At 34.0% G+C, this 23,528-nt stretch overlaps 1 protein-coding gene across 1 annotated transcript in view; it reads right to left on the bottom strand.

Moving 5' to 3' along the window:
* FMN1 (formin 1) overlaps positions 1-23,528 on the bottom strand; it is a 189,729-nt gene that overhangs the window by 87,007 nt on the left and 79,194 nt on the right. The window contains exons 5-6 of the mRNA XM_050898323.1: positions 9,047-9,837; positions 4,652-4,802 (exon numbers count right to left, since the gene is read on the bottom strand). Of these exons, the coding sequence (XP_050754280.1) occupies positions 4,652-4,802; positions 9,047-9,837 (942 nt within the window). The remainder of the gene's footprint in view (positions 1-4,651; positions 4,803-9,046; positions 9,838-23,528) is intronic.

The raw sequence follows: 23,528 nt of genomic DNA, 5'->3' as shown, positions 1-23,528 counted from the left end.
AAAATAAGATAATATATGCCTAAAAATAAATAAAATCACCCTCTACGCAGTCCTTTAACAAGTTATATTACCATTGCTGCTGGAAGGTTCTTCATTTCCCTTCCTTTTTTTTCCCCACCTACTTGTTAGAACACCTTATTTTTTAATTACTGCATTTAAATTCTAATAATTTCATCCTCATGTCAGGTTGATAGCCTCTAGAAACTAGTGTAACTCAATTAATAAGCCATTTTCTGGCAGGCACGAAAGCAATGAATTTAGGAATCATGAAAGTGCTTCAACTCTGGAAAAAAGGATAGCTAGTTGTTTCCATCCATAGGACAAGGGACAGAAAGTGGATTTTAGCCTTTTAATTGAGTAACAGAATCATGATGTTGGAAAGGCACTCAAAATGTCATCCAAAGCATTTCTACACTTTAAGACAGTATCAACTATATGTGTATCATTCTAAACAAATTTTCTTAAAGATCTCCCAATACAGAAACACAATTTCTCTAGCTAAAATTGTTCTACATTCCTTTGGTATCCTTATTCTTAGAAAGCCTGTCATAATTTTTCTTTGCCGCAGCTGCGTGCACTGGATGACACCTACTCTGTGTCCCAATCAACCTTCTCTTTTCTAGACTAAACAATCATAATAATTCAGTTCTTTTCTCAGAGACTACTTTTACACTTTTCATCATTCTCACTCTTCTTGACTCTTTACAGTTAGTAAACATTTTTAATGAAGGGTTGCAGCATCTAAATCTAGATGCAGGTCTTAACTGAGACATGGCTGAGTAGATTGTCTTGCAAGCAATACTTCTACCGACCTATCAGAGTTTTGTTTTCCTTTTTCAGTAGTACCACGATTTGACAATTCATGTTCCTCTTGTGAGCCGTTGTAATTCCAAGATCCTCTCTGCTAAACTATTACCTAGTCAGTTAGCCAGTTGTTCTCCATCTTATTTTTAGGTAGCTGAATATCTTTAACTGTATTAACCTTGTGGTTAACCGTATTAGCTTTATGCTTATCTCTATCTTTTAGACCACATCTCTGATACATGAAAGCTTTCTAAAGGGTCTGCTCCAGTACATTTGAAGCCTCTCGCAGCTAGGTGGTGGCTGTAGAGTTAATATTCCATTACCCAGGTCATAAGTGAAAATATCGAGGTAACCAGACCCAGCATAGATGCCCAAAGAATCCTCAATATATTCTCCTATGTTGACACTGAGTATATTCTATATTATAAATATTTATTTTACAAATTATATATTATATTGTAAGTACATTATATATATGAGTATAAATATATATACGAATATAAATATATAGTCAGAAGTTTCCCTTCTGAGCATAACTTGCCAAATGGTACTGGAAAACAGACCATCCATTCCATTTATGTAGGACAAGATTTAGATATTTCTGGCTGAAAATGGTAGATGTCCATCAGCTGTAAGCAACAAAAGCGCAGAATACAGTGAATATTTTAATCTGTGTTGCCATAAGGTGTCTACTAGGGGGACAAATGGGTAAGAATAGAATAAAGTGAAATTTCTACAGGCTTAATGTGATGCTTTCCACAGAAGCATTCATTTCACAGACTAAGCATACAGATTATTCCGACTCGTTTCACAAAAATAGTAATTCTGAGAATAAATTGAATAACATTATTTTATTTGGAACTGCAAGAGAAATGTAAATAGATGGTAAAGAAGTCATAATTCAACAGACCACTAATTGTTAAAGTCTCCTTAGTTTTATAAAGAAGACCCAGTTAAATGAGAAACAATTCCCCTCTAATTTGAAAGACAGAATCTTCCAATTGCATAAGGAACTTGATTGTGAGGCCCTGATGTAATTCTTATTCAAGGAGAAAAGTATTAAGTAATCATGTTTTAATAAGCAATCCTGCACCACCTATTGGTCTGTCATTTCTCTAAATACCAAGCAGGCCGAACTTTGTTTGTATAAGATGGTATGAAATAGGACAAAGTTTGTGCAGAGGAGAAGAGATTTAATGCAGTGAATAGGTCAGCACTAACATGTATTACTAAATAAAATAGCTTACTTATTTCAAACACAATCTACTACTCCAGATTCTATCGCTATACCTATATCTTGCTCTGGAAGGTTTTTTTATAGAACATGAGAAAGGAATTTACAAAGAAATACAAAATGACACAGCATCAGCTAAAGATTATAATATATGATGAACCTCATAAGATTCATATGTCTTTCTTAACGTCTGTAGAAAGCATCTTTAACCAAACTATACAATTCCATACACTGTGACACTTGTAGCATTCTTAAGATCAGACAAGCACAAATTTCTGTACTGAAGCAAAGAAAAAGATTGCTGTTGAAACCCTAGTAGATATATTTAACTGTTAGAAAAGCCAAGAAAAGTTGAGAGCGGGGAAAAAGTACGAGAAAGCACAAATGAAGCCAGCAGAACTGATAGTTTTACATTAATCTACAGGAGCTTTCTGTTACTATCTACCAATAAATCCTCCTGTAATTAAATAAAATGCCTCTCTACTACTGTACCACTCGCAGCCCACCAAGATTGATCCATTGGAGCCAGTCTGCAGATATCTGGGCTTTCAGAGAGACAAAGAAAAACACAGGACCATCTAAGAGGAACAACTGTCTGTAAAAATATTCAGCTGCTACTATTTAACAGAGTCATTTAACTAGTCATTTAAGAGAGAGAGGTGGAAAGACAGGATATACAATAAGAAAATGCTTCTATACTCAATTAAATTCAAATTTCATTTGAATTCTAAAAGCTGATTTATTTTTCATTTTTAAATTGACCAAATGACGGAAAGTTTAATATTTTGACCATGAGTTTTTGAAATTTTCACATAAAGCCCTACAATTCCCATGGTTTGTAACATCATGATCATAATCCCATGAGTTTTACCAAACTAAAGACATAGTAATAGATATAACTCTTAATTTATCTCTTAGGGGATTTATTTTTGTATTTTCACACAGTACTTTAAAGGAACTTTTTTCATTTCATTAATTTCAGTAAATATATCCCTAGTCTTAAAATAATAAGTTTACATTTAATAACAAAACAGAATAATTCAAACAGTGACATAAATAAAGAAGATATCTTTGTAAGAAAATACATTGGCTTCTCACAAGAAATAGTAATTATTATTATACCATTATTTCCTGTATCATACATATATAACTATTATCCAATTCGATTTTGGATAAAATTAAGAGAGATCATTAAAAAATTGTGCTGCTGTAGCAAATAAGTTAGTTTACAAAGCAGCAACGAAAAAGAATAATGTAATTTCATCTTTCAGAATACAGGCCTAATTCTCTATCTGGTTTGCTGTCACATACCTGGAGAAATAGGTATATTCACTTAATTGCTGAGATTTTGAAATACAAAGGTAACTTTGTGCATATTATTTCTCCATTAAAGTTACATTGGTTACATTCTTCTTCAAAGTTCTTTAGAAATCTGTATTTCCTATTAAATAATTCTTTCTGAAAGAGGTAAATTAATGAAATGTAAAAATAAATTTTAGAAAGAGGGCATCAGAAATGTGAACTTAGGGGATTTACAGATACAGCTGAGTACTACATGCCATATGCGCTTGAAGCATTTGTCAAGTAAAATATGTCAAAATGTTTTTCACAGAGATGTTCATGTCCAACCTCAATCTAACATTTGAAGGACTGTAACAATTAATAATTTCTTTAGGGTGTATTTACAAATGCCAGCATGCCCCCATGCTGGCCCCATTTTTCACTTTTTGCATCACATGAGTTTGAATTTTATAAATTCTATGGCCTTATTTACACTTCTCATTAACCATTGTGCTAAGACACAATACAGGAAGTTTATGATCAAAGGTGTTTTGAAAGATCCGATTGCACTGATATGTATCTATGTATGTATATTTCACATTATATGTATTATAAAATTGAAGGTAGATAGCATAGCTTACATACAAAGTGCCCTCTTGTGGTTCCAAGCAGGTAAACTCAAAGAGATTTACGATACAGTATATATTTAAATGGGTTTCTAATATATAACCACTTTGTTTTAGGAAAACAGTATCGATTATTATTCAGCCTAGAATTTTTCCTGCAGCAAATCCTACTCATGCCATTTCTTTGTCCTATCTGCACATAGTAATTGACAAGTACAAGCTCTCTCTGTAACGGATCATGTCTGAGACAGAAAATATCTGTGCTACAGTCATGACATAGCTACTGGATAAACTTTTGGCCATTAAAGACATGATTGTCCTGTCCCTTCCTGACACAGCTCTTTAGCTATTCCAGAAAAAAGGTTTTGGCATTCCTTATTCAAAACATCTAACAGTTCTATCTTGCTTTATACTTTGTTTTTCCAATAAAATTCATCTCAATGGAAGAGACATTTGCTAAAGTAACTTAATGACAACCTTTAATAATAAATCAGTTCAAGTGCAGACATGAAATCTTCCAAGATAAATAATAACCCCACATTCTGAAGCAAGAGTTGAATCAGCAATCCACCTATTTTGCTTTAAAATGAGATTTACAAACCCATCTATTATCTGTTCGTTCAACAATAAATAAAAAGGGAGTTTTCTTAAAATGTAAAACTAAACAGTGACACACAAAAAGCAAACACAAAGAAACAATAAATACCTTTTTGGCCTTGGTTTTTTTTTCGTAAGTCTCTGATAATGGTTTTCTTTTTTCCTGAGTGGTGTCTTTGGAAAATAAATATTCAAACTCAGTAGTATCAAGTATATCAGGTTCTTCTAGTGATTCCCATAATGTTGGCATTGCAGTTTTCCTATAAAGGGAAAGGTAATAATAAAATTTCCAATAAACATTTATGAAAAACCATAATAGATCTAACCATAATAGATGAAAATTCATAATAGATTTAAAACTCAAAACAACATACACTGCTGCTATACAAACAGCATTCCTTCCCTATACCTTCTTCTTGCAAGGATTCAAATTGTTTTGCAGAAGGCTGTACTGAAAAGTTTAGCTATTCAGTATCCACGCCTGCTAGACTATCTAAATGCATTCTTTATATTGTACAGTTTTTTGTACAACAACCAAATATTACAACTGCAGCCTGTGCAAATACATCTCAAGAGATTTCTGCTACTTCAACTAGGATTAGGAGTATTTCAACAGCGGCTTTTTTGAGAATTCCCAGTAATCTATTTAGACCTATAAAAATAAACAATATCAACAAATACTGAACAAACTTTATTCAAGCATATTTTAAGACCATTTGGGGTCATTTGTATAGGACTTGATTCACTTCATGTTAGCTGCAGATGTTGTATGCTCATATTTATCCTTGCTGCAGTTTTGAGGAACTAATTATGCGGCCTATATTTTAAGAGACTAACCAGTATTCTGCTCCATTCAACCAACTGTAAATCTTAAATGGGAATTATCTTTCCTTCTTTTTTTGCCTTCCAAGATCAGATTTAGTTTTGGAACACTTTGGAACTTGTTTACACAATCCTCTAGTTTTATCTGGATTTGGGGAAAATACTATATAGTGCTGCAAACACAGCACTTCAATTCTGAATGAGCTTTGTTTCAAAATTTCAATGCTTCAGGAAAATATGTGGGACAAAACTTCTGAGTGCTCTTCTTGTCTGCTTATCAGTAGAAGGTGGGCCCACTTCTTCCAGCAGATGTCACTAAAAGGCAGTGAAATTATTTGCAATAAAAAAAAAGTGATGAAAACCCCTATAAAATACAAATGGCTGATGTCACTAAACATACTTTTATTAGATGTAATATGCAACAAAACGCAATACCTACCAATTTAAGGGGAACTAAAATTAATTTTTTTTTTTCAAATTTAGGATTTTTTCCTACTTAATACTCAACTGTACATTTACTATCATGAATGTTTAAGGAACTGTAATTTTTCCATTAGCATCTGCTGATGCAGCATATTCTGTGTCACAGGACATGCTTACAGCTCCATAGCTTCACTCTCCCTGATAGAAGCCATAGTGTCAGCCACACTGAAGAATGAAGGCTTCTTTCTGGCTTTGTAACAAGAACTTTGAAGTCCTGGATAGCTGCTGATCTGAGCAGCAGACCCTTGAAGAAGTTTCCAGTTCTAGTGCAGACCATGAAAATGCTGGACCATGACATCTGGTGACCGGTAGTTCACCAGAAAGCTATGACTTAGACCTCATCTTGCAATCAGCAAAAGCTTGATGAACCAGCAATATTTCAGAACAAACATTTTTATTTCAGTGAATCAACAGGAAGAATTACAATAAGGTATATTTATGGACCAACTATTTATTCACTATGAAACAATTTTTCACTAGTAATTTTGGGAAAGTAAAACGAAAATGCTCAAACTTCCTGCTCCAAAATATTTCAATGCCTTTAATTCTCAGTCATTGAAAGAATACAACTGACATTTCATTAACTGTTTGTTCCTGTCAAACATTTTATATAAAATATTAACACCTTACAATGCTTTATTATAGCAGAATAATGATTCTTTCTCATCAAAATAAATTCAGACAAAAAGCTGTAAACTAAAATAAAACTCATATTTAAATACATTTAAATGCAGATATTTACTTTAACAGCATTTAAACATAATCCTAAAAATAACTTAAAATAAAAGATTAAGAATAATCGTAAATAATTTGTAATACTTAAATAATTTATAGTGACTTATTATTATAATAGGTAATCTATAATAAATTATCTGTAATATAACAATTCATAATATATAATAATATATAATACAGTCGCAGCATATAATAGTGTGTAATATAGTGTGTGTATATCTAGTATAGCATATATAATATTATTATATTATGTTATGACTAAGTCATATATAATAATATAATGTAATTTATTAAAACGTTTAAAATAAACTTACCATCTTTGTAACTGCACTTATGCCAAAATAATTTTGAACACAGATAATAATGATTTGAATTTTAAGACCTGAATAATCATTTACTTGCATAACACAGGACCTGAATTTTATTTCATGATTCTAGCAACTCCTTGTTAAACTAGAAATAGCCTGTGTCACTTAAGCATCCCCCAAAAATACTTTGTGAGCCAGCCCTCTTAATGGAGCTCTATGTTACATTAATAAACCCTTGAAGTAAAGTTAGAATCAGCCAAAATCCAAAAGAGCAGCTGAGCAGCACTGAAATCACATACCACTGTGGCAGTAAGGTATGCATGCTGGCCCAGAAAGTGTAAATGGGAGTACTTCTTTTCTCCTGCCAGCTGAATAAATGGATAGCATAAACAAAAGTTGTGGGATCATTTCAAAAAGACTGTCCAAAAATTGTTTATACCTGTTCACCAAATGATCCCTTATAAACAAATCAATAAAACAGTATTTTTCATAGTAACTTTAGATTTGCTACAATGGTATATACTATTAGACTACTTTCATAGAATCATAGAGTGGTTTGGGTTGGAAGGGACCTTTAAAGATAATCTAGTCCCACTCCCCTGCCATGGGCAGGGACATCTTTCACTAGATCAGGTTGCTCAAAAACCCATCCAACCTGACCTTGAACACGTCCAATGATGAGGCATCCACAGCTTCTCTGGGCAACCTGTTCCAGTTTCTCACCAACCTAGCTGTAAAAAATTTCTTCCTTATATGCAATCTAAATATACCTCCTTTCAGTTTAAAACCATTGCCCCTTGTCCTGTCACTACAGGCCTCGGTAAAAAGTCTTTCTCCATCTTTCTCATAAGACCCCTTTATATACTGAAAGGCCGCAATAAGGTCCCCGCTGAGCCTTCTCTTCTCCAGGCTGAACAACCCCAACTCTCTCAGCCTTTCTTCATGGGACACGTGTTCCAGTTCTCTGATCATTTTCATGGCCCTCCTCTGGACCCACTCTAACAGGTCCATGTCTGTCTTGTACTGGGGGCCCCAGAGCTGGATGCAGTATTCTGGGCGGGGTCCTACAAGAGCAGAGTAGAGGGGGAGAATCACCCCCCTTGACCTGCTGGCCATGCTTCTTTTAGTGCAGCCCAGGATACAGCTGGCTTTCTGGGCTGCGAGTGCACATTGCCTGCTCATACGCAATTTTTCATCCACCAGTATCCCCAAGTTCTTCTCTGCAGGGCTGCTCTCAATCCATTCATCCCCCAGCCTGTATTAATATTGGGGATTGCCCCAACTCAGGTGCAGGACCTTGCACCTTGCCTTGTTGAACTTCATGAGGTTTGCATGGGCCCACTCCCTCAAGCTTGTCAAGGTCCCTCTGGATGGCATCCCTTCCCTCAAGCATATCTAGCGTTTTATCCCAGCACTAAATCACAGTAAGACTGGTAATTTTTTTTTTTTTAATATTTTTTTTTTAAACTACAGAGGTCTCTATCAGTACTGAGACTCCTCCATAATGGATGCTTCATGCTACAGGTTCCTGAGCTGCATATATTTATACATATGCTTTACTTTTCCTGCTCTGACAGAATTATACACAGAGGTTAGGTTCCAGTTTAACTGTTTCTAGAACTGGAATCATAGAGGATGACACAACATAGTGCTCTGAAGATGGTATCACCTGAAGTGACTGGAAAGCAAAAATGAAACTCTAAGTTCTCACCTGACCAAACTTTAACATTTCAATTCTAATTCTAATTAAGATTTAAAAAAACAAAAAAAAATCTTTCTAATCTCTTGGATACCTTTTTCCTCTTCAGTGCCAAGTCTAGGAACCACCCTGTCACTAGAGTTGTCCATGGAGTACTCGGATTTTTGGGAAAAAAATGACAAAATTTCTTTTTGTTATAATGCACACAATTTTCATTTATAATGCATATAATTTTAATTTATATCTAATATTTTAAAATAATTTCTTATGATCTATTTTTAGACTTCTAGAACTGATTCCTTTTTTTTCTTAAAACATGTAAATTCCATGCCTCTACACCGATTTTGTTATACATTCCTAGACCGTTAACTTTTTGTTATTAAGTCTTAAATAGTATACATACCCTTGTATCATGGCCTATAAATAACAACTCTAAGTCCAAATAAATATATTTTACCTGCTACCTTGTAATTGTATCCGTGTCCAATACAAAGGCTTCATGGGACGGGTAGGTTCAATGGCAGGTTTTCGAGGACCTTGGTTTGAAGATAAAGTGCTATTAAAAAAGAACCCAGGCCCAGGAGGTGGAGGGGGTGGAGGTAAACCAGATCCAGGCAGTGGAGGAGGAAGAGGAGGTCCCAACCCTGGAAGCGGTGGTGGTGGCGGTGGTGGTGGCGCTTGAAAATTCCTACAGCCTTCAGAAAGTGGAGGTGGCAGTGGCAGACCAGATCCAAACTCAGATGTCAGTGAAGTTGGACCTGCTGGCAAAGGTGGTGGTGGAGGAACTAAACCTGGTAGTGAAGAATCAGGAAGGGGAGGAGGTGGTGGTGGTGGTGGTGGTGGTGGTGGTGGTAGTGGAGGAAGCAGCATTTGTTTTGGTTGACAAGACAAGACACTTTCTGAAGACTGTGCATTGTAATTGTCCTTATTTTCACTTTGGGCAGAAATACTATGTGACAAAGAAGAAATATTAAGCTTTTTGGGTACCATTTGGTTATTTTTCACAGCTCTGTTTTCTTCTTCACTAGGCTTTATGAAAGTTTCTCTGTCAGTCTGTATACATACATTTCGGTATGTCTTTGGTGGGTTATCATCTTCAGTAGAAACACCAATATCCTTTGCTTTTTCATTTCTTCTGTTTAATTTATTATCGAGTTCATTCTTCAGACGTGCAATGGTTTCCTCCAGCTGAGCAGTTGCTACAGCATGTTCTCCACGAATATGGAATACCCTGAGTTCAAACTGAGACTGCAAAACAACAACAAAAAACCCCTTAGTGCAATTAATTTTCTATAGTGTTTATTTTGTAGTAATTAAAAATCTTCACAGATAGACTATGTTCTTACTTTAAGCAAAGACAGAAATACTTCACTTTCCCAGTTCTAAATGGCTTTATTGCAAACTATTACGTAATTAGACAATTACTGATCTTTAAAGAAATGTAAGCAGTGTGTGTTTCAACAAAACATATTTTATGAGTAAATATCCAGAACATCAATTTAGCAAATTCTAACTTGTACATTGTCTTTAAGCAGACTTACTGGTTTTCAATTGCTGAATGCAATAATTAATAGTTCATTAAGGAAAAAAGGCACCTTTTTCAAACAATATTGTACTTAATGACATGATTTTATTGACTATTTCATTTCATAAATATGCCATATATCTAGTTAACATATTAGGAAGTAAAAAATAGATTAAACGCAACAGAGGTTGAAATTCCTCCCAGATAAAACATTAAATAAACAAATTAAAAGACTTTCTCAATCTGTTAAAAGTGTTCTCCTCAATTAAATTCACAGAGGTACACATAAATTCTCCTTCAAATATATCTTTACAATTAGATTAAAACTTCATTTCTACCAGATATATTTCAATCTACTATTCAGGAAAATAAATCTTAAACTAAGACGATCAAGAGGATTTCACTGAGGTAGAAGGAAATAACAATCTTTCAAGAACATATGTAAGTAAGGAGGAAAACCCCCCACTTTTCTCACCATATATCAGAAAAATACAAAACATTTGACACAGAAATATCTCCTTTAAATAATCCAGTCCAATACTGCTACTCCAGATGATTAAGTCCCTACAAACTATTTTCTGTTATGCCATGATACTATCAGGCAGCTGACTGGTGTTATCTTGTTTCTTTGCAAGGCAATGACTCCTGCAAGAGCACTTTCCATGGTTCTTTCAGGATCTCTGTACAAAGGGAAGCCAACACTTCAACAGAAGCAGCTCATGAGCTGTGATTTTCCCAAATTCCTGCAGGCACGACAATTTACACTTAAAAAACTCCCACATAGTGCTGGTCAGAAGTGGCAACATAGCACTCCCTACTTATCATTCCAGCTTCAGTATTAGGTCAGAGTTAATAGTTTACAGCATTAATTAATATGCATCCAAGTCATGCATGTGTAGCTCAGCATGGCAAATACAGTAGTGTAATATACTGTAATTTTATATCATATAAAGAAGCTTGAATAGATATGCAAACAATACATTATTTCTTACAGCAGGATGATCAGCTTGTGTTCTAATCAATTTGTTAAGATAAAGTCCAAAGTAAACAATCTGAAAATATTGGATACAAAATGCTCCTTTTCTTAACTGGAAAATGTAAGGTGGGAAATTAAGTTTAAAGTCTTGCAAAAGATAATCAAACAGAGATCTGTATTGGAAACAACCCAATTTCTATTAGTTTTATAGAAGAACTAGGACTAATATGTACAACAAATAGAACATTTTTTGCTTGGCTTTTTTTCTTTTCCTACTGTTACTCTATCAAAGTTTGTTGTTGCTCAGCTTAATTATTAGTTCAGTTCAACTATCACAAGATTTTCTGCCATTTGAATTGCTCCAGAGCAATCACCTTTCTTTTTAAACTCGGCATACTGATCTATAAATGAGGTAATGAAGTAAGTTTGCCTCAGGGAATTTAGCTATTTTGTTTATCATAGTATTTTGTCCGTATCGGACATCAAAAACTCCCCGATAGGACAATTTACTTTGAACGTTAAAGATTTTCCCAGCAGTAAATCTGAAGTCACCTTAAAAACACACTGTAAAACAAGCACAGTATTTAACAAAACTACTTATTACATTTAACTGGGCATGAAAGCAACTGTGCTAGTACTATATACCTTTTCAACTACAGATCTTCAGTCTTTAATTTACAACATAAAATTGGTGGTTTAAACTCAAAATTATATTTGAGGTAATAGTTTTATGCTTTGTCTTGCTTTTTACTCTTTCACATTTTCAAAATTATTTTCTGTTAATAAAAATAATAAAATTATTAACATAAACAAGAATTAAAGCTAAAATTACTAAGCGAAAAAAAGAAAAGCAGGCTTAACAAAACCGACACAGTGGGAATCTGTGTTGAACATATCAATGGAAAAGATCACTCTTATCCAACTGACTGCAATATAAAAGAGCAATAAGTAATAAAACAAGTTTTTATTTTAATTACCTTACATCTCAAAACAAAACTTTTTCACCAAAATAAGATTAAGTAATATTGAAATCTTTTCAGTTTACATAACTATGATAGTATTTTCAGCAAAATTTTCAAGAATATGTATATTAATATGTACTATTTTTATATATATACATAAATAATATATACATATTCTTAATAAAGGTCTGCTTCCTGGCAATATTTCTTCAAACGAGATGAAATGCTCTAAAACCTTATAATGAATCAAATGGAGATCAAACAGCATCCAGTCATTCCACGCAGGCAGAATTTAAACATTCTCTTTCTGTTATGTACTATGACAAGTATGTATAAAGCCTATTACATTTTCTTTATTATACCACTAAGGACTAGTTAGATACCTTATCAACATGTAGTACTAAATAATAAAGAAAATCAGTGTGTACTAAACTTAGGCACCTTTGACTCCTGAAAGTAAGTCACTAACTAAAAATAATTTTTAAAAAAATTACAATTTTCACTTGTCTGTGGCTTAAAACTTTTTACGTGGTACTGCCTGTTAGAATGAAATCTCAGAATTCAGGCTGCAGAATAGTTACTGATAATCATTAGACCTCAATATACAAATCTCAAAGGAGCTGTCCTGGTTTCAGCTGGGATAGAGTTAACTTTTTTACTAGTAGCTGGTACAGTGCAGTGGTTTGGATTTAGTTGGAAAATAATGTTGATAACACATCAATGGTTTTAGTTGTTGCTAAGTAGTGTTTATACTACGTCAAGGATTTTTCAGCTTCTCATGTCCAGCCAGCAAGAAGGCTGGAGGGGCACAAGAAGCTGGGAGGGGACACAGCCAGGACTGCTGACCCCAACTGGCCAAAGGGGTATTCCATACCATATGACATCATGCCCAGTATATAAACTGGGGGGAGCTGGCCGGGAGGGGTGGATCGCTGCTCAGGAACTAACTGGGCATCGGTCAGCGAGTGGTGAGCAATTGCATTGTGCATCACTTGCTTTGTATAGTCTAATTCTTTTAGTATCATTATTGTCATATTATTATTATTATTATCATTATTATAATTATTTTCCTTCCTTTCTGTCCTATTAAACTGTCTTTATCTCAACCCACAAGTTTTTGGAGGTTTTTTTTGGTTTGGGGGGTTTTTTTTCCGATTCTATCCCCCATCCCACTGGGTGGGGGGGAGTGGGCGAGTGGCCACGTGGTGCTTAGTTGCTGGCTGGGGTTAAACCTTGACAGAGCCTATGGAGAACTCAAACTAAAAATAAATTAACTAAAATTAACTTAATTTAATTAATTAAATTAAACTAAGTTTAAAATAAAATAAATTTTGACACAACTTTTTTGTCAATACAACCATTCATTATGCAAGATGATTTCTTGACTTTACAAATGGGTTGTTCTTTAGAACTTGTGGGATTTGTATTAGTTTAGAATCCTTCTTCTGCTGCATTATACACCAAATTTATAGTTAGCATTTTTATTATAAAGACAAGTCACTAAATTTTGCTATAGCAATTGGTGATACAGTACATATCCAGGCAAATCTTTTCCTTCTTACAATTAATAAACTAAAGGATAGGAACAATGGAATCTTTTTATACTTTACATTATTATAAACAAATCTAACATACTGAAATGGAATATAATAGAACTATTTCCATCTCACAATTTCAAGTGGGAAATAAATCAATCAAAATTACTTTTATACTATATGCTGTCACCAGAATCCTCAAATACTAAAAATACAATGTGAACACAGAGACATTTTATTGAATAGAAATCAGTGTTAGAAGCACTTGTGCACAACCTTTCCAGTTAAAATACTGTTTTCATGTAAATGGGAACCAAAGCTTTTTTACTATAGTATACATATGTCTACCAAAGCTTACAGTTTTGTTTCGAGGTATCTGTCAACACTCCTTTAAAATGTTTATGATGGCTACATAACAATACCTGTGGCTGCTGCGAAGAACCAATTTTTAGCTAAATTCAAATCTACAGGGATTTGAATAGATACAGTTCAAATTATTCAGTACCTTGTTACTGAATCATGTCAGCAATTATTATTATCATGTTGGCAATATGCTGAGTCTGTTTTCATGGCACGTCATGCACCAGACTCCTAGAGTCTTTGGGAACTGCTGTTAAGATGAACAATGACCAAAGGCTATCATCAGAATATAATAGTTTGGTCACAGCTATTTTAAGCAGAATGAAATGGAAAAAAAAAATTCAGCAGGAAACAAGATGTCTGAGGGAGGGAAGGTGTGGGAAGAAGGCTGGAGGGACAGAAGATATGGGAAGAAGGCTGGAAACTAAAGCTTAGAAAGCCATCCTATGCAGCATGAATTAACATGATTTATTCCTGAAGAACGGTAGAGGATTTGGAAACCTATCAGAGTAAAGTGTCTGCATAAATGTCTGTATAAAATGAAAGCAAGACATTACAAAGAACAATTTGGGACATGTTCATCAGCATGTTTTAGATATACAGGATAACAATTTTTTTCATTTGAAAAATGCACTTGCCACTCTGCTGACTTGTTTAGAAGCCTGGTTGCCGCCTCCTCAACAACATTAATATAAGAAATTGGGATTGTATATGTAGATTTAACACCCAGACTAGTGCAAGGAACACTTTTTTCTGCTCCCCTGACCATTTCACTTTCTTGCAGCATTAATCCACTCTTTCAGAGAGTATATCAAATTAAGCCCTCAGGCCTTGGCACGTAGAGGATCTCTGGCTTCTCATTGTGTCAATGACTCTTGCCAGCCAGTCAGTGACATTATCTAGTTTTTGTTACATATTCCTCCCTCTTCTGTACACACACACACACACAAAATTGATACTTACAGCTGCCTGAATTTCCATGACAGTAGAGATATATTTTATTCAGATTACTGTTATAAATACCAGATTAGAGGCAGGTATGTTTCAACAAAACCTTATTACTATTTCCTCTTCATATTGCCAGCTCAAAAGAAAATATAAGTATATAAACAAATGTACTGTAAAAGCCTTAATGTGCTGAAATGAGATTTCAATCATAAATTTGAAAGTACCTCCTGAGTATCTTAAGCCTAATCCATACAGCAATATGCTACTGAAAAGAATTGCCTTACCTTGGTACAATCTTTCTTGCATTCATTGTCAATATTAAATATGCAAACAATGGCTATGCTAGTATGCTGAAGAACACTGTTAGAATTCAGAGTTTGTAGTAATTTTATCAGACAAGGAACTGGGCTGAAAATACACGCTATGATTCAAAAAAGAGAACTGCAGTGTACATAGCACTGAAGGGACTGATCAGTAGTATGGCAATTCTAGGGGAAAAGGATCTGCAAAGGACAGCATATCACAAACTGATCATGAGTCAACAGCTACGTATTAGAGTATATAAATAGAAATGTCATATGCAAAAAAGTAATCCTTGTGCTCTATTCAGCTACTAAAAGCTGTGTGTATGTTCAGTTTAAGAAAAATGTCCTCCCTGTGTTCATGATCACTGCTATTGAAATCTGGGGCAGCTCATTCAGTATTAATTTTCTAGGTTCAATCTACATTGCCTTTTGTCTCTACCTCACCCTTACTGGTTAACGCTCCCCCTTGTTTCCTTAGTTTCTTTCTGTTTCTACTGCTGAAGAATACTTCCACTGTACCCTTAAATTTGCTTTGCAAGATGTAATTCAGCTTGAGTGTTGTCAACTGTCCTTTCAATCCTATGCTTTTCTGACCTCTAAAACTAGCCTTCCTGGCTGATGTACCTCTTTTTCCATTCTTCCATAGGCTCTCTGCTTCCACCCAACATCCATTTTGAAGAGGTTGAATAAATAGGCAGTTCGGTCTATCCCTCTCCGTGATAAGTCTTATTTTGCTTCCAAATCTGCTCTTGCTTGGAACACAGGTTTCAGAGTTTTTGCACCTCTGATTCTGACTAAATAAGGTCCATGCCCATTTGTTATTCAAGCCTCACCAGTACAGCTGTACTCACAAATGAGTTTCTTTAATTTCTCAATGTTTGCCTGGTATCTACCATTGGAATGGGCACAATCCATTTTCCTTGAGTAAAATCACCTCACCAGAGCAAATGATCACAGCTGACTCTCAGTTCCCTTCAACACAGACATTTATATATAAACTTAGAAGACCTGTATTACCCTCTTCGTAAAAATAATGGGTAAAATAAAATCCAACCCTTAAAAAAAAAAAATCACCCCTCTTACTAAAATACATTGCCATGATACAAAGATGATTCTGTAAATATCCAAAATATTGATGCACTGTAATCTGGAAAACAAGAGGAGTTTCTGGAATGGCTTTCCGATGTCTTCCTGTCTTTCCCCCTACATCCAGCCCTCTGCTGTATGACTCCAGTCACTTCCTTTTTGCACCTGCTAAGTGACTTGACACAACGCAGAGAAAAAAGGCAAGATATATTTTCTGAAATAATGCCGACAGCTCAGCCTTGGTCCCGTGAGACTCAGGAACATATGAAGCATGTGTTCAAAGGAAGAAAAAGCCCCAAATTGAAATAGTGTACTGTACTTCCATTAACCATTACAGCCTCAGATGATAAAGCATGTAATTAATCACAAATTAAAGATTAGAAAAAGACTAAATCCTCTCATTCAGAATGTAACCTACAGGTTGTCTAAACGTCTTTCAAATGATAACGTTGATTGACACAGACAAATCTCAATACCAATGTGACAGCTTTTCTCTGTGCTCTGACAGGTGACAGAAAGATTACAGTATCATTTAATACAGTCAATATAGTCAATTAAGTCTATATAGTCAATTAAATGCAATCAACTCAAGTATATTTGTTGTGTTACTGCTTTATATAATGTGATTTTATATGGACAAAGACCTTCTAACCATGACACAGAATTGCTCTGATATGAAAAGTTTTAGAACAATTTGTATGTATGAATATGAGGAAACCATAAATCTCTATAGCAATCTACATTCAAAAATCAGTTGCTGGCTTATTATTAGTCAAGACATATTTACACCATAAATATTTTAAAAAATCCTGAGAAGTATAACAGTAAGACATTAAAAAAAAGTTCTCTAAAACACTGTTTAGAGCAAGCAATATGCAAACTTTTGCTTTGAAACTAGCAAGTTAATATGTCACTGTTAATGCATAATATTTTTTCACTAGTGTTTACAGTGCAATTCTACTCTGAAAAGCGACTGTGTAAAAATGGCACATCTTTAATGAACAAAGCTGTTCTATGTATATCAGAGACAGACCTCTTCTTTAACTGAGAAACACACACTTTTACTAGTTTTTACTCTAATTAGCCTGGAAAAACAACATAGTAGAGAGAAAGTGAGCTCGATTTATTCCCTTCTCTGACTTTATACACTGATTGTTACATCTAATTAGTTACTTATGCCAAGCCATGAAAATGAAAAAAATGGGAACAAAGACGACACAAAGTATCTAAGAATATGGTTTCTAGAAGTGGAAATGCTCGGAGCGTGGGTGGGTGTGTGTGGGGGGACATTAAAAACAAAACAGAGAAAGAAAAGAAAAAAGAAAAAAAGATAAGAATTATTGAGTTGCTGATGAAAAATATTTTTATAGACTTCACAGCTTTTTTTTTTTTCTTAATAGTATTTTGGCCATCAAAGTACTGTGCATAGAAAAGAAAGGAAAAACAAATTTTTCACAGACAGCCTCTGACTTTTTGGTTTTGTTCATTCTAAGTAATTTCATCTTCAGTTTTTGGAAGAGCTCACACATTTTATTCTTGTATTGTGTTGACAAAGAAAAAAAAGTTCTTTTTTGTTAAATCCCTGTCCTTGAAAAAACATACATTTGTTTCAAATTTTAACAACAATCAGAGATTTAGCGAAGGATTTCTCAATGAAAAAAAATTAAACCTGTGCCAATTTACATAAAAATCAAAATGCCTCTCTAACAAATACCTCAACAAATATAATCAGTTACATATGGTATATCACCATTTTCAAGGGTACACAGTAAGGATTATTCTTACACCCCATAGTAAAAAAGTAAGTTAAATGATTGACCATTCATTCTCAAACATTCCCACAACTCTAAATATTTGTACAGGCTATGTATACAGAGCCCAATTCTCTTTCTAATTTAAAAATACATAATACATAGTTTTATAGATGAAACATAGCAAAAGTAGTTGGGAGGAAATTTGACCATAGTGGGTATACAGACCACTGTTTTTCTATATATTTTTGAATATTTAGTTATTTAACAATTACTGGCATTTGGGTAGTTGAGAAAGAAATACAGCCTTATAGCCAGTAATTTTGGAGTACAAAATTATTAGTATAGCACATCATTAAAATATACCGAGTTACACTGCAACATACAGATTTTTTTTAAAAATATCATGTGCATGACTACTTCTATATAGGACTACAGATGGCTTAAAATTCACATAACATTTTAAGCAGTAATTCACTTCAAGTTTGATAATTTAAATATTTACTGTGAAAATATATATCATGTTTGATATGTTATGAAACACAACTTCTGATTTAACAACACCTGCAATTACTTGTAAAGATTGATTTGTGATTCTTTGAACAATTACCATTTCTACAAGGACGTATTATGAAAAAGTCCTCAATCTCAGGTTACTACACTTAAGTAAAACCTATAAATAGACACTGAGCATGTAGCTATCTGATTACACATTAAAAAAATATGATATTATTCTTCCAACAACTAAGTTGCACAATTATTAAACACTATAATTAAATTGCATTTTGACAGGTCAAATATCATTAAACATCCAAAAACCAAAGCAGATCTTGAATAGCTTAACTATTTAAAATAGAATAGCAAAAATCTCTATTTATGAAAAGGAAACCTAGATGATCAAGTTGTATATCCTGTATTAAGAATTTTAATAATTAAGTATTTGAGTATATCAGTTACACATTTAGAATGGCTCAGAATGCATCTTCCATAATAACTTCCTTACTGAATATTTTATAGACATACTTAACAGATGGATTGCTATATTTAAACAATGCATATTCATATAACGAGTGAAGTTGTTAAAAGCTCTGTTTCATTATAAAATGCACATTACTGTGAGCTTATGGAAGTTGTTACAGAAAGTGTAACAGAAGACAGAAAGCTTGATGCAGTTAACATGTCCAGCCTTTATAAGACTCGTATTTATACTACCTGAAGATCTGACCAATGTAAAAAAGGACTGTCAGTATAACTGCACAAGTCGTGTGAATTATCTACGAGAAAGAACAAAGTAATGCCATCAACCTGGAATTTTGAATTCATTAATTAATTTCTCCTTCCTGTGCCACCAATCCAGATGGATACAAAATAAAGTAAAACCTTGTATTTCTAGACTGGTATAAAGGGAAGGAGATGGTAAAGAAGTTTTACTACTTCTTCCCTCTCACCTTTTTGATTGTACTGAAATAATTGGTATGATACATTTCATTTCATCTTTTTCCTTGTCCTGTCTGGAAGAAACACCATCTAACCAAGATCAACTTCAAAAAAACAAACAAGTAAATGAACAACAGAATGAATGTGCGAGAAAGTAATACACTCGATACAAGTAGGTATTTAAAAGCAACCTAAGGAAAAATGATTTTTGAGAAATGCACTATGTTTTGTACTCCATCTGCTGTTATTTCTGGTATTTTCTTATTCTTTGTTAGAAAAACTTCAAAACCAGCAAACTGCACTTCTCAGAATACAGAAAATCAATGAGAAACTGAAGGTATTAACATAATAATATCTACTCTCTCTACTGCAAAAACATTCAAATCAAGCACAGCATTTTTATAGTGAGTATTTAAATTAACATATTCTTACATTTTCTTGTATGTTTATATGTTTCTAATATTCTTCCAATTCATTGTTCCAGTTTCAGTCAAAACTATTCTTGATGTAGCCAGTAACATGTTCATCATGCCACTTCAGAAGTAGTTTGCTTTTATAACTGATTTTGAATACTTTTTTTCTATAGACTCAGTTCTGCATACAAAATTAAGAAACATGTATTAACATCTTCAGCTACTCCTCCCTCTCCTCCCTCTGTATAGTATGTCAGTTGTATTACCCCTTTGCTTTGCTCCCTGAACGCATTTCCTAGCAATTCCCAGTGCTGGTTTTCTCTTTGTCTTTCGTATTTCATCTTTTATGCATATTCAACTGTATACTACATGGGAAATGTGTCACTGAAATGACTACGTTCATTATAGGCTTGTTGTCACCCTTCACTTTTATTATATTACTATAAAATGATTCTTCTCCTAAATTAAATCCCATTCTTTAGCAATCTGATTCTTTATATATGCTTTCTGTCTTCTCTTCCTCCTCTTTACCATTTTCTGGGACCCAGAATCAATAATAGCCAGGCTACCATCCTTCCAGTTGCTAAGCCTGTGTGCCTGTCTCCAACAAGAAGTGCCTGTCAAAAGATTTGCAAGCTTTCGGCCAGCGCATTTGTACATATTGAGTCTAGTGGCTCTATAAAGACAATAAATAAGAAATAGCTGTTTTGTTTTTTTTTAAAATATGTACCATAAGTTTAAAAAAAAAATAAAAAATCCACAACTGGAATTTATTAAGTAAGTCTGCTGACAATGGAATATAGTGGGAGTGGGAATTGAATCAGCTCATTCTTTCACACCAGTGCTAAGCTTTCAGTGACCATGTAAGTGTAAAGGTAACAGACACACTTCCATTTTTGTCACTATAGGAAGAGTATGAATAGCCATGCAAAGCAGATCTATGACACAAGGACTCTGTAGCTGTTTTCTGACCAGGACCACGTATTTCAAGGGACTATTCTGTACAAGATACTAACCACCCCTTGCATTATGGACTGCACACAGTCTTATATTCTTCTAAGCTTCAGCATTTCCTCTTCCAGCTGTTTGTGGACCTTCGATTCTCTCTTAATGTTCTGTCCTCTTTTCCATGCTCCTCACAGAGTGATTTCCAGGTCTTAAAGTTTGCTTTCCTCATCCTGATTGCCTTGTGTCTGCTCTGCAAATGTTTCTGTAAAATTACATTCATCTATGTTTTGTTTCCTGCACATGTACTTATCCTCTGCCTAGTCCTTGCCCTGTTAATAACTACCATCCAACCATTTTAGATTACACAATACAATTAGATTTAGATTATACAATACAAATTTAGATTTACAATACAGATTTACAAATTTAGATTTACAATTTAGATTATACAATACAAAGCTCACAACAGCTCATCTCTAGTCTTTGCTTTTCTACAGCAGTCCTATTTGCATGTAACCTTACTCAGATGAACTCTCTTATTAAGAGTAAATCCCTCCCCCTCTCCATAACTTCCAATCAAACACCCAGATAGAACCCTTGATGTGTCCTTGAAATTTCTTGGTAATCTCTCAAAATCCTGCAAACATTATGAATTCCATTATATGGAAAAATATCTCTAATATTGCTCATTGTACTCCACAGCATACTCCACATTTATGGATCCTATTATGTCAACTTCAGCACCTGGTAAGTGATGTACTCTGCTGTGGCATCTCTGTGCCCACAGAGAAATCTCACTGGAATCTAAATCCTTCTTGAATCTGATATATATATATATATATCAAGCAGAAAATTATTAATTCCTTGGATTCACTAACTTCTTGACACAGGCACATTTGCTAAGCAATGTCATCCCTTGAGATAAATGATAGCACCTCTAAAAAACTATACTAAATATTACTTAATAAAGCCAACTGTTAACAACATGTGCTTAAACGGGTAAATTTCAGGTTATTCATAAATAAATATTAACAGTAGATAATTCAGCATTTTATGTAGAATTTATGTTTGGTAGGTAACTTACAGAATTCCCACTAATACTAAAGCTTCTGTTCATTTGAATGAATGTTTTTAAAAAGAATAAAACCATTAAAATATTCAGCTGACAAAAACCAATATAGGCCTGCATGTATCTCAGGTAGCAGTGAGAACAGAATACCATACCCACTAGAATTTTGCAAGTAGCGTACAGCACCTACAAGAGGCCATGTAACATCCAATACGTGTCATGCCATGCAGAAAGGGAGTGATCCTTGCCGAAAGTGACTGTGTGTTGATTCTTCCTAAATGTAAGCTAGCTTATGCTGGGAAAAATAAATCTTACACAGTTTGTAAAAAAGGGGTAGCCAGCTAAATTGAGACCTACCTGTAAATTTCAAGGAAAACTGATACTTTCATGGACAATTTTGTTGGTAAAATCTCTACATATTGTTAAACTCTGTTATACATTTAAATTCTGCAGAATGGAATGAGGCAATTCAGCATGCAATACATCAATAAATGTAAATGATATACTGCATACAACTTCTCTGAGGCCAAGCTAATTAAAGAATGAAACCACACCACATGTTAAAAATTCATTTCAAATTTTTGTTGAACTAGGACCATGAACAATTAACATGCAGAATCCAAACACGATAACAACAGTCTTTCCTATCACAGACATTGTAGTTACTTCCCTATTCTGTTTCTCACGTGCAGCTGCTACCTTAGTCTTAGGACAGCCTAGGTTACTATGTCTGTATAGATACAAAAATACTAACACCTATGCTTTGTGGTGGTGTTCAAAAGATTATATCCAAGGAGATATTAAAATATTTTAAAATACAATATATAAAAATATAGACCAGTATTTAAAATTCAGTTTCAGTTAATCACTTGTTTTGATGACAATTTACTTTAAAGAAGTTACTGTATTTCTCATTTGCCAGGGAAATTATATGAATCATTACTTTTACTGATACTTATAATGATTTGGCATGTAAAATGTGAAAACAATGCAAAAAATGGCTGAAAACAAGTTGAAGATGAAGTTTCAGTGACAAAAACTACAGAGGCAGTATGGATCCAATAAGAAAACTGATTGTAGTAGAGAGCAAGTTGTCTCTGATCTTGGGAGAATGTTTTTGGACACCTAACAGCTTTTTTATTACTGTGGCTGATTAAAATGAAAAGCCTTACTACTAAAATGTTCTTTTTGATGAGTTTTTTTGCCATGAACTATAGACCTTGCAGTCCAGTGGGATACAAATCCTTTGATCCTGTGCAGTCACATAAATTCAAAGTCGTAAAACAACATTGAATTTGATTTTATTAGTGTGGCTGATGTTGCCAGAATTGTAATGCAACCTTGTTTTTCTTCTCTTTTCTTCCTTTTCTTTTGGGGAGGGGGTGGAGAGGAAAGGAAAGTTTACTGTCAACATTGCTTCACAGTATAAAGAACTAATTTCTTTGGCAACCAGACTCCAAGATTAAGCTATTATAACAAAGCTTTGTAACTACATAGGAAAGTAATGATATATATCACATTCCGCTAAGTTGCAACCGACGATTTGGTTGAAGCAAAAGTCGAAGCAAAAAGCAGTGGAAGTACAGCACATGGAAAATGGTAAGCAAAGATAAAGTTATATATC

The sequence above is a fragment of the Gymnogyps californianus genome, chromosome 5, assembly GCF_018139145.2.
Source record: "Gymnogyps californianus isolate 813 chromosome 5, ASM1813914v2, whole genome shotgun sequence".
Taxonomy (NCBI): domain Eukaryota; kingdom Metazoa; phylum Chordata; class Aves; order Accipitriformes; family Cathartidae; genus Gymnogyps; species Gymnogyps californianus.
This window is presented reverse-complemented; position numbering and strand designations above follow the sequence as displayed.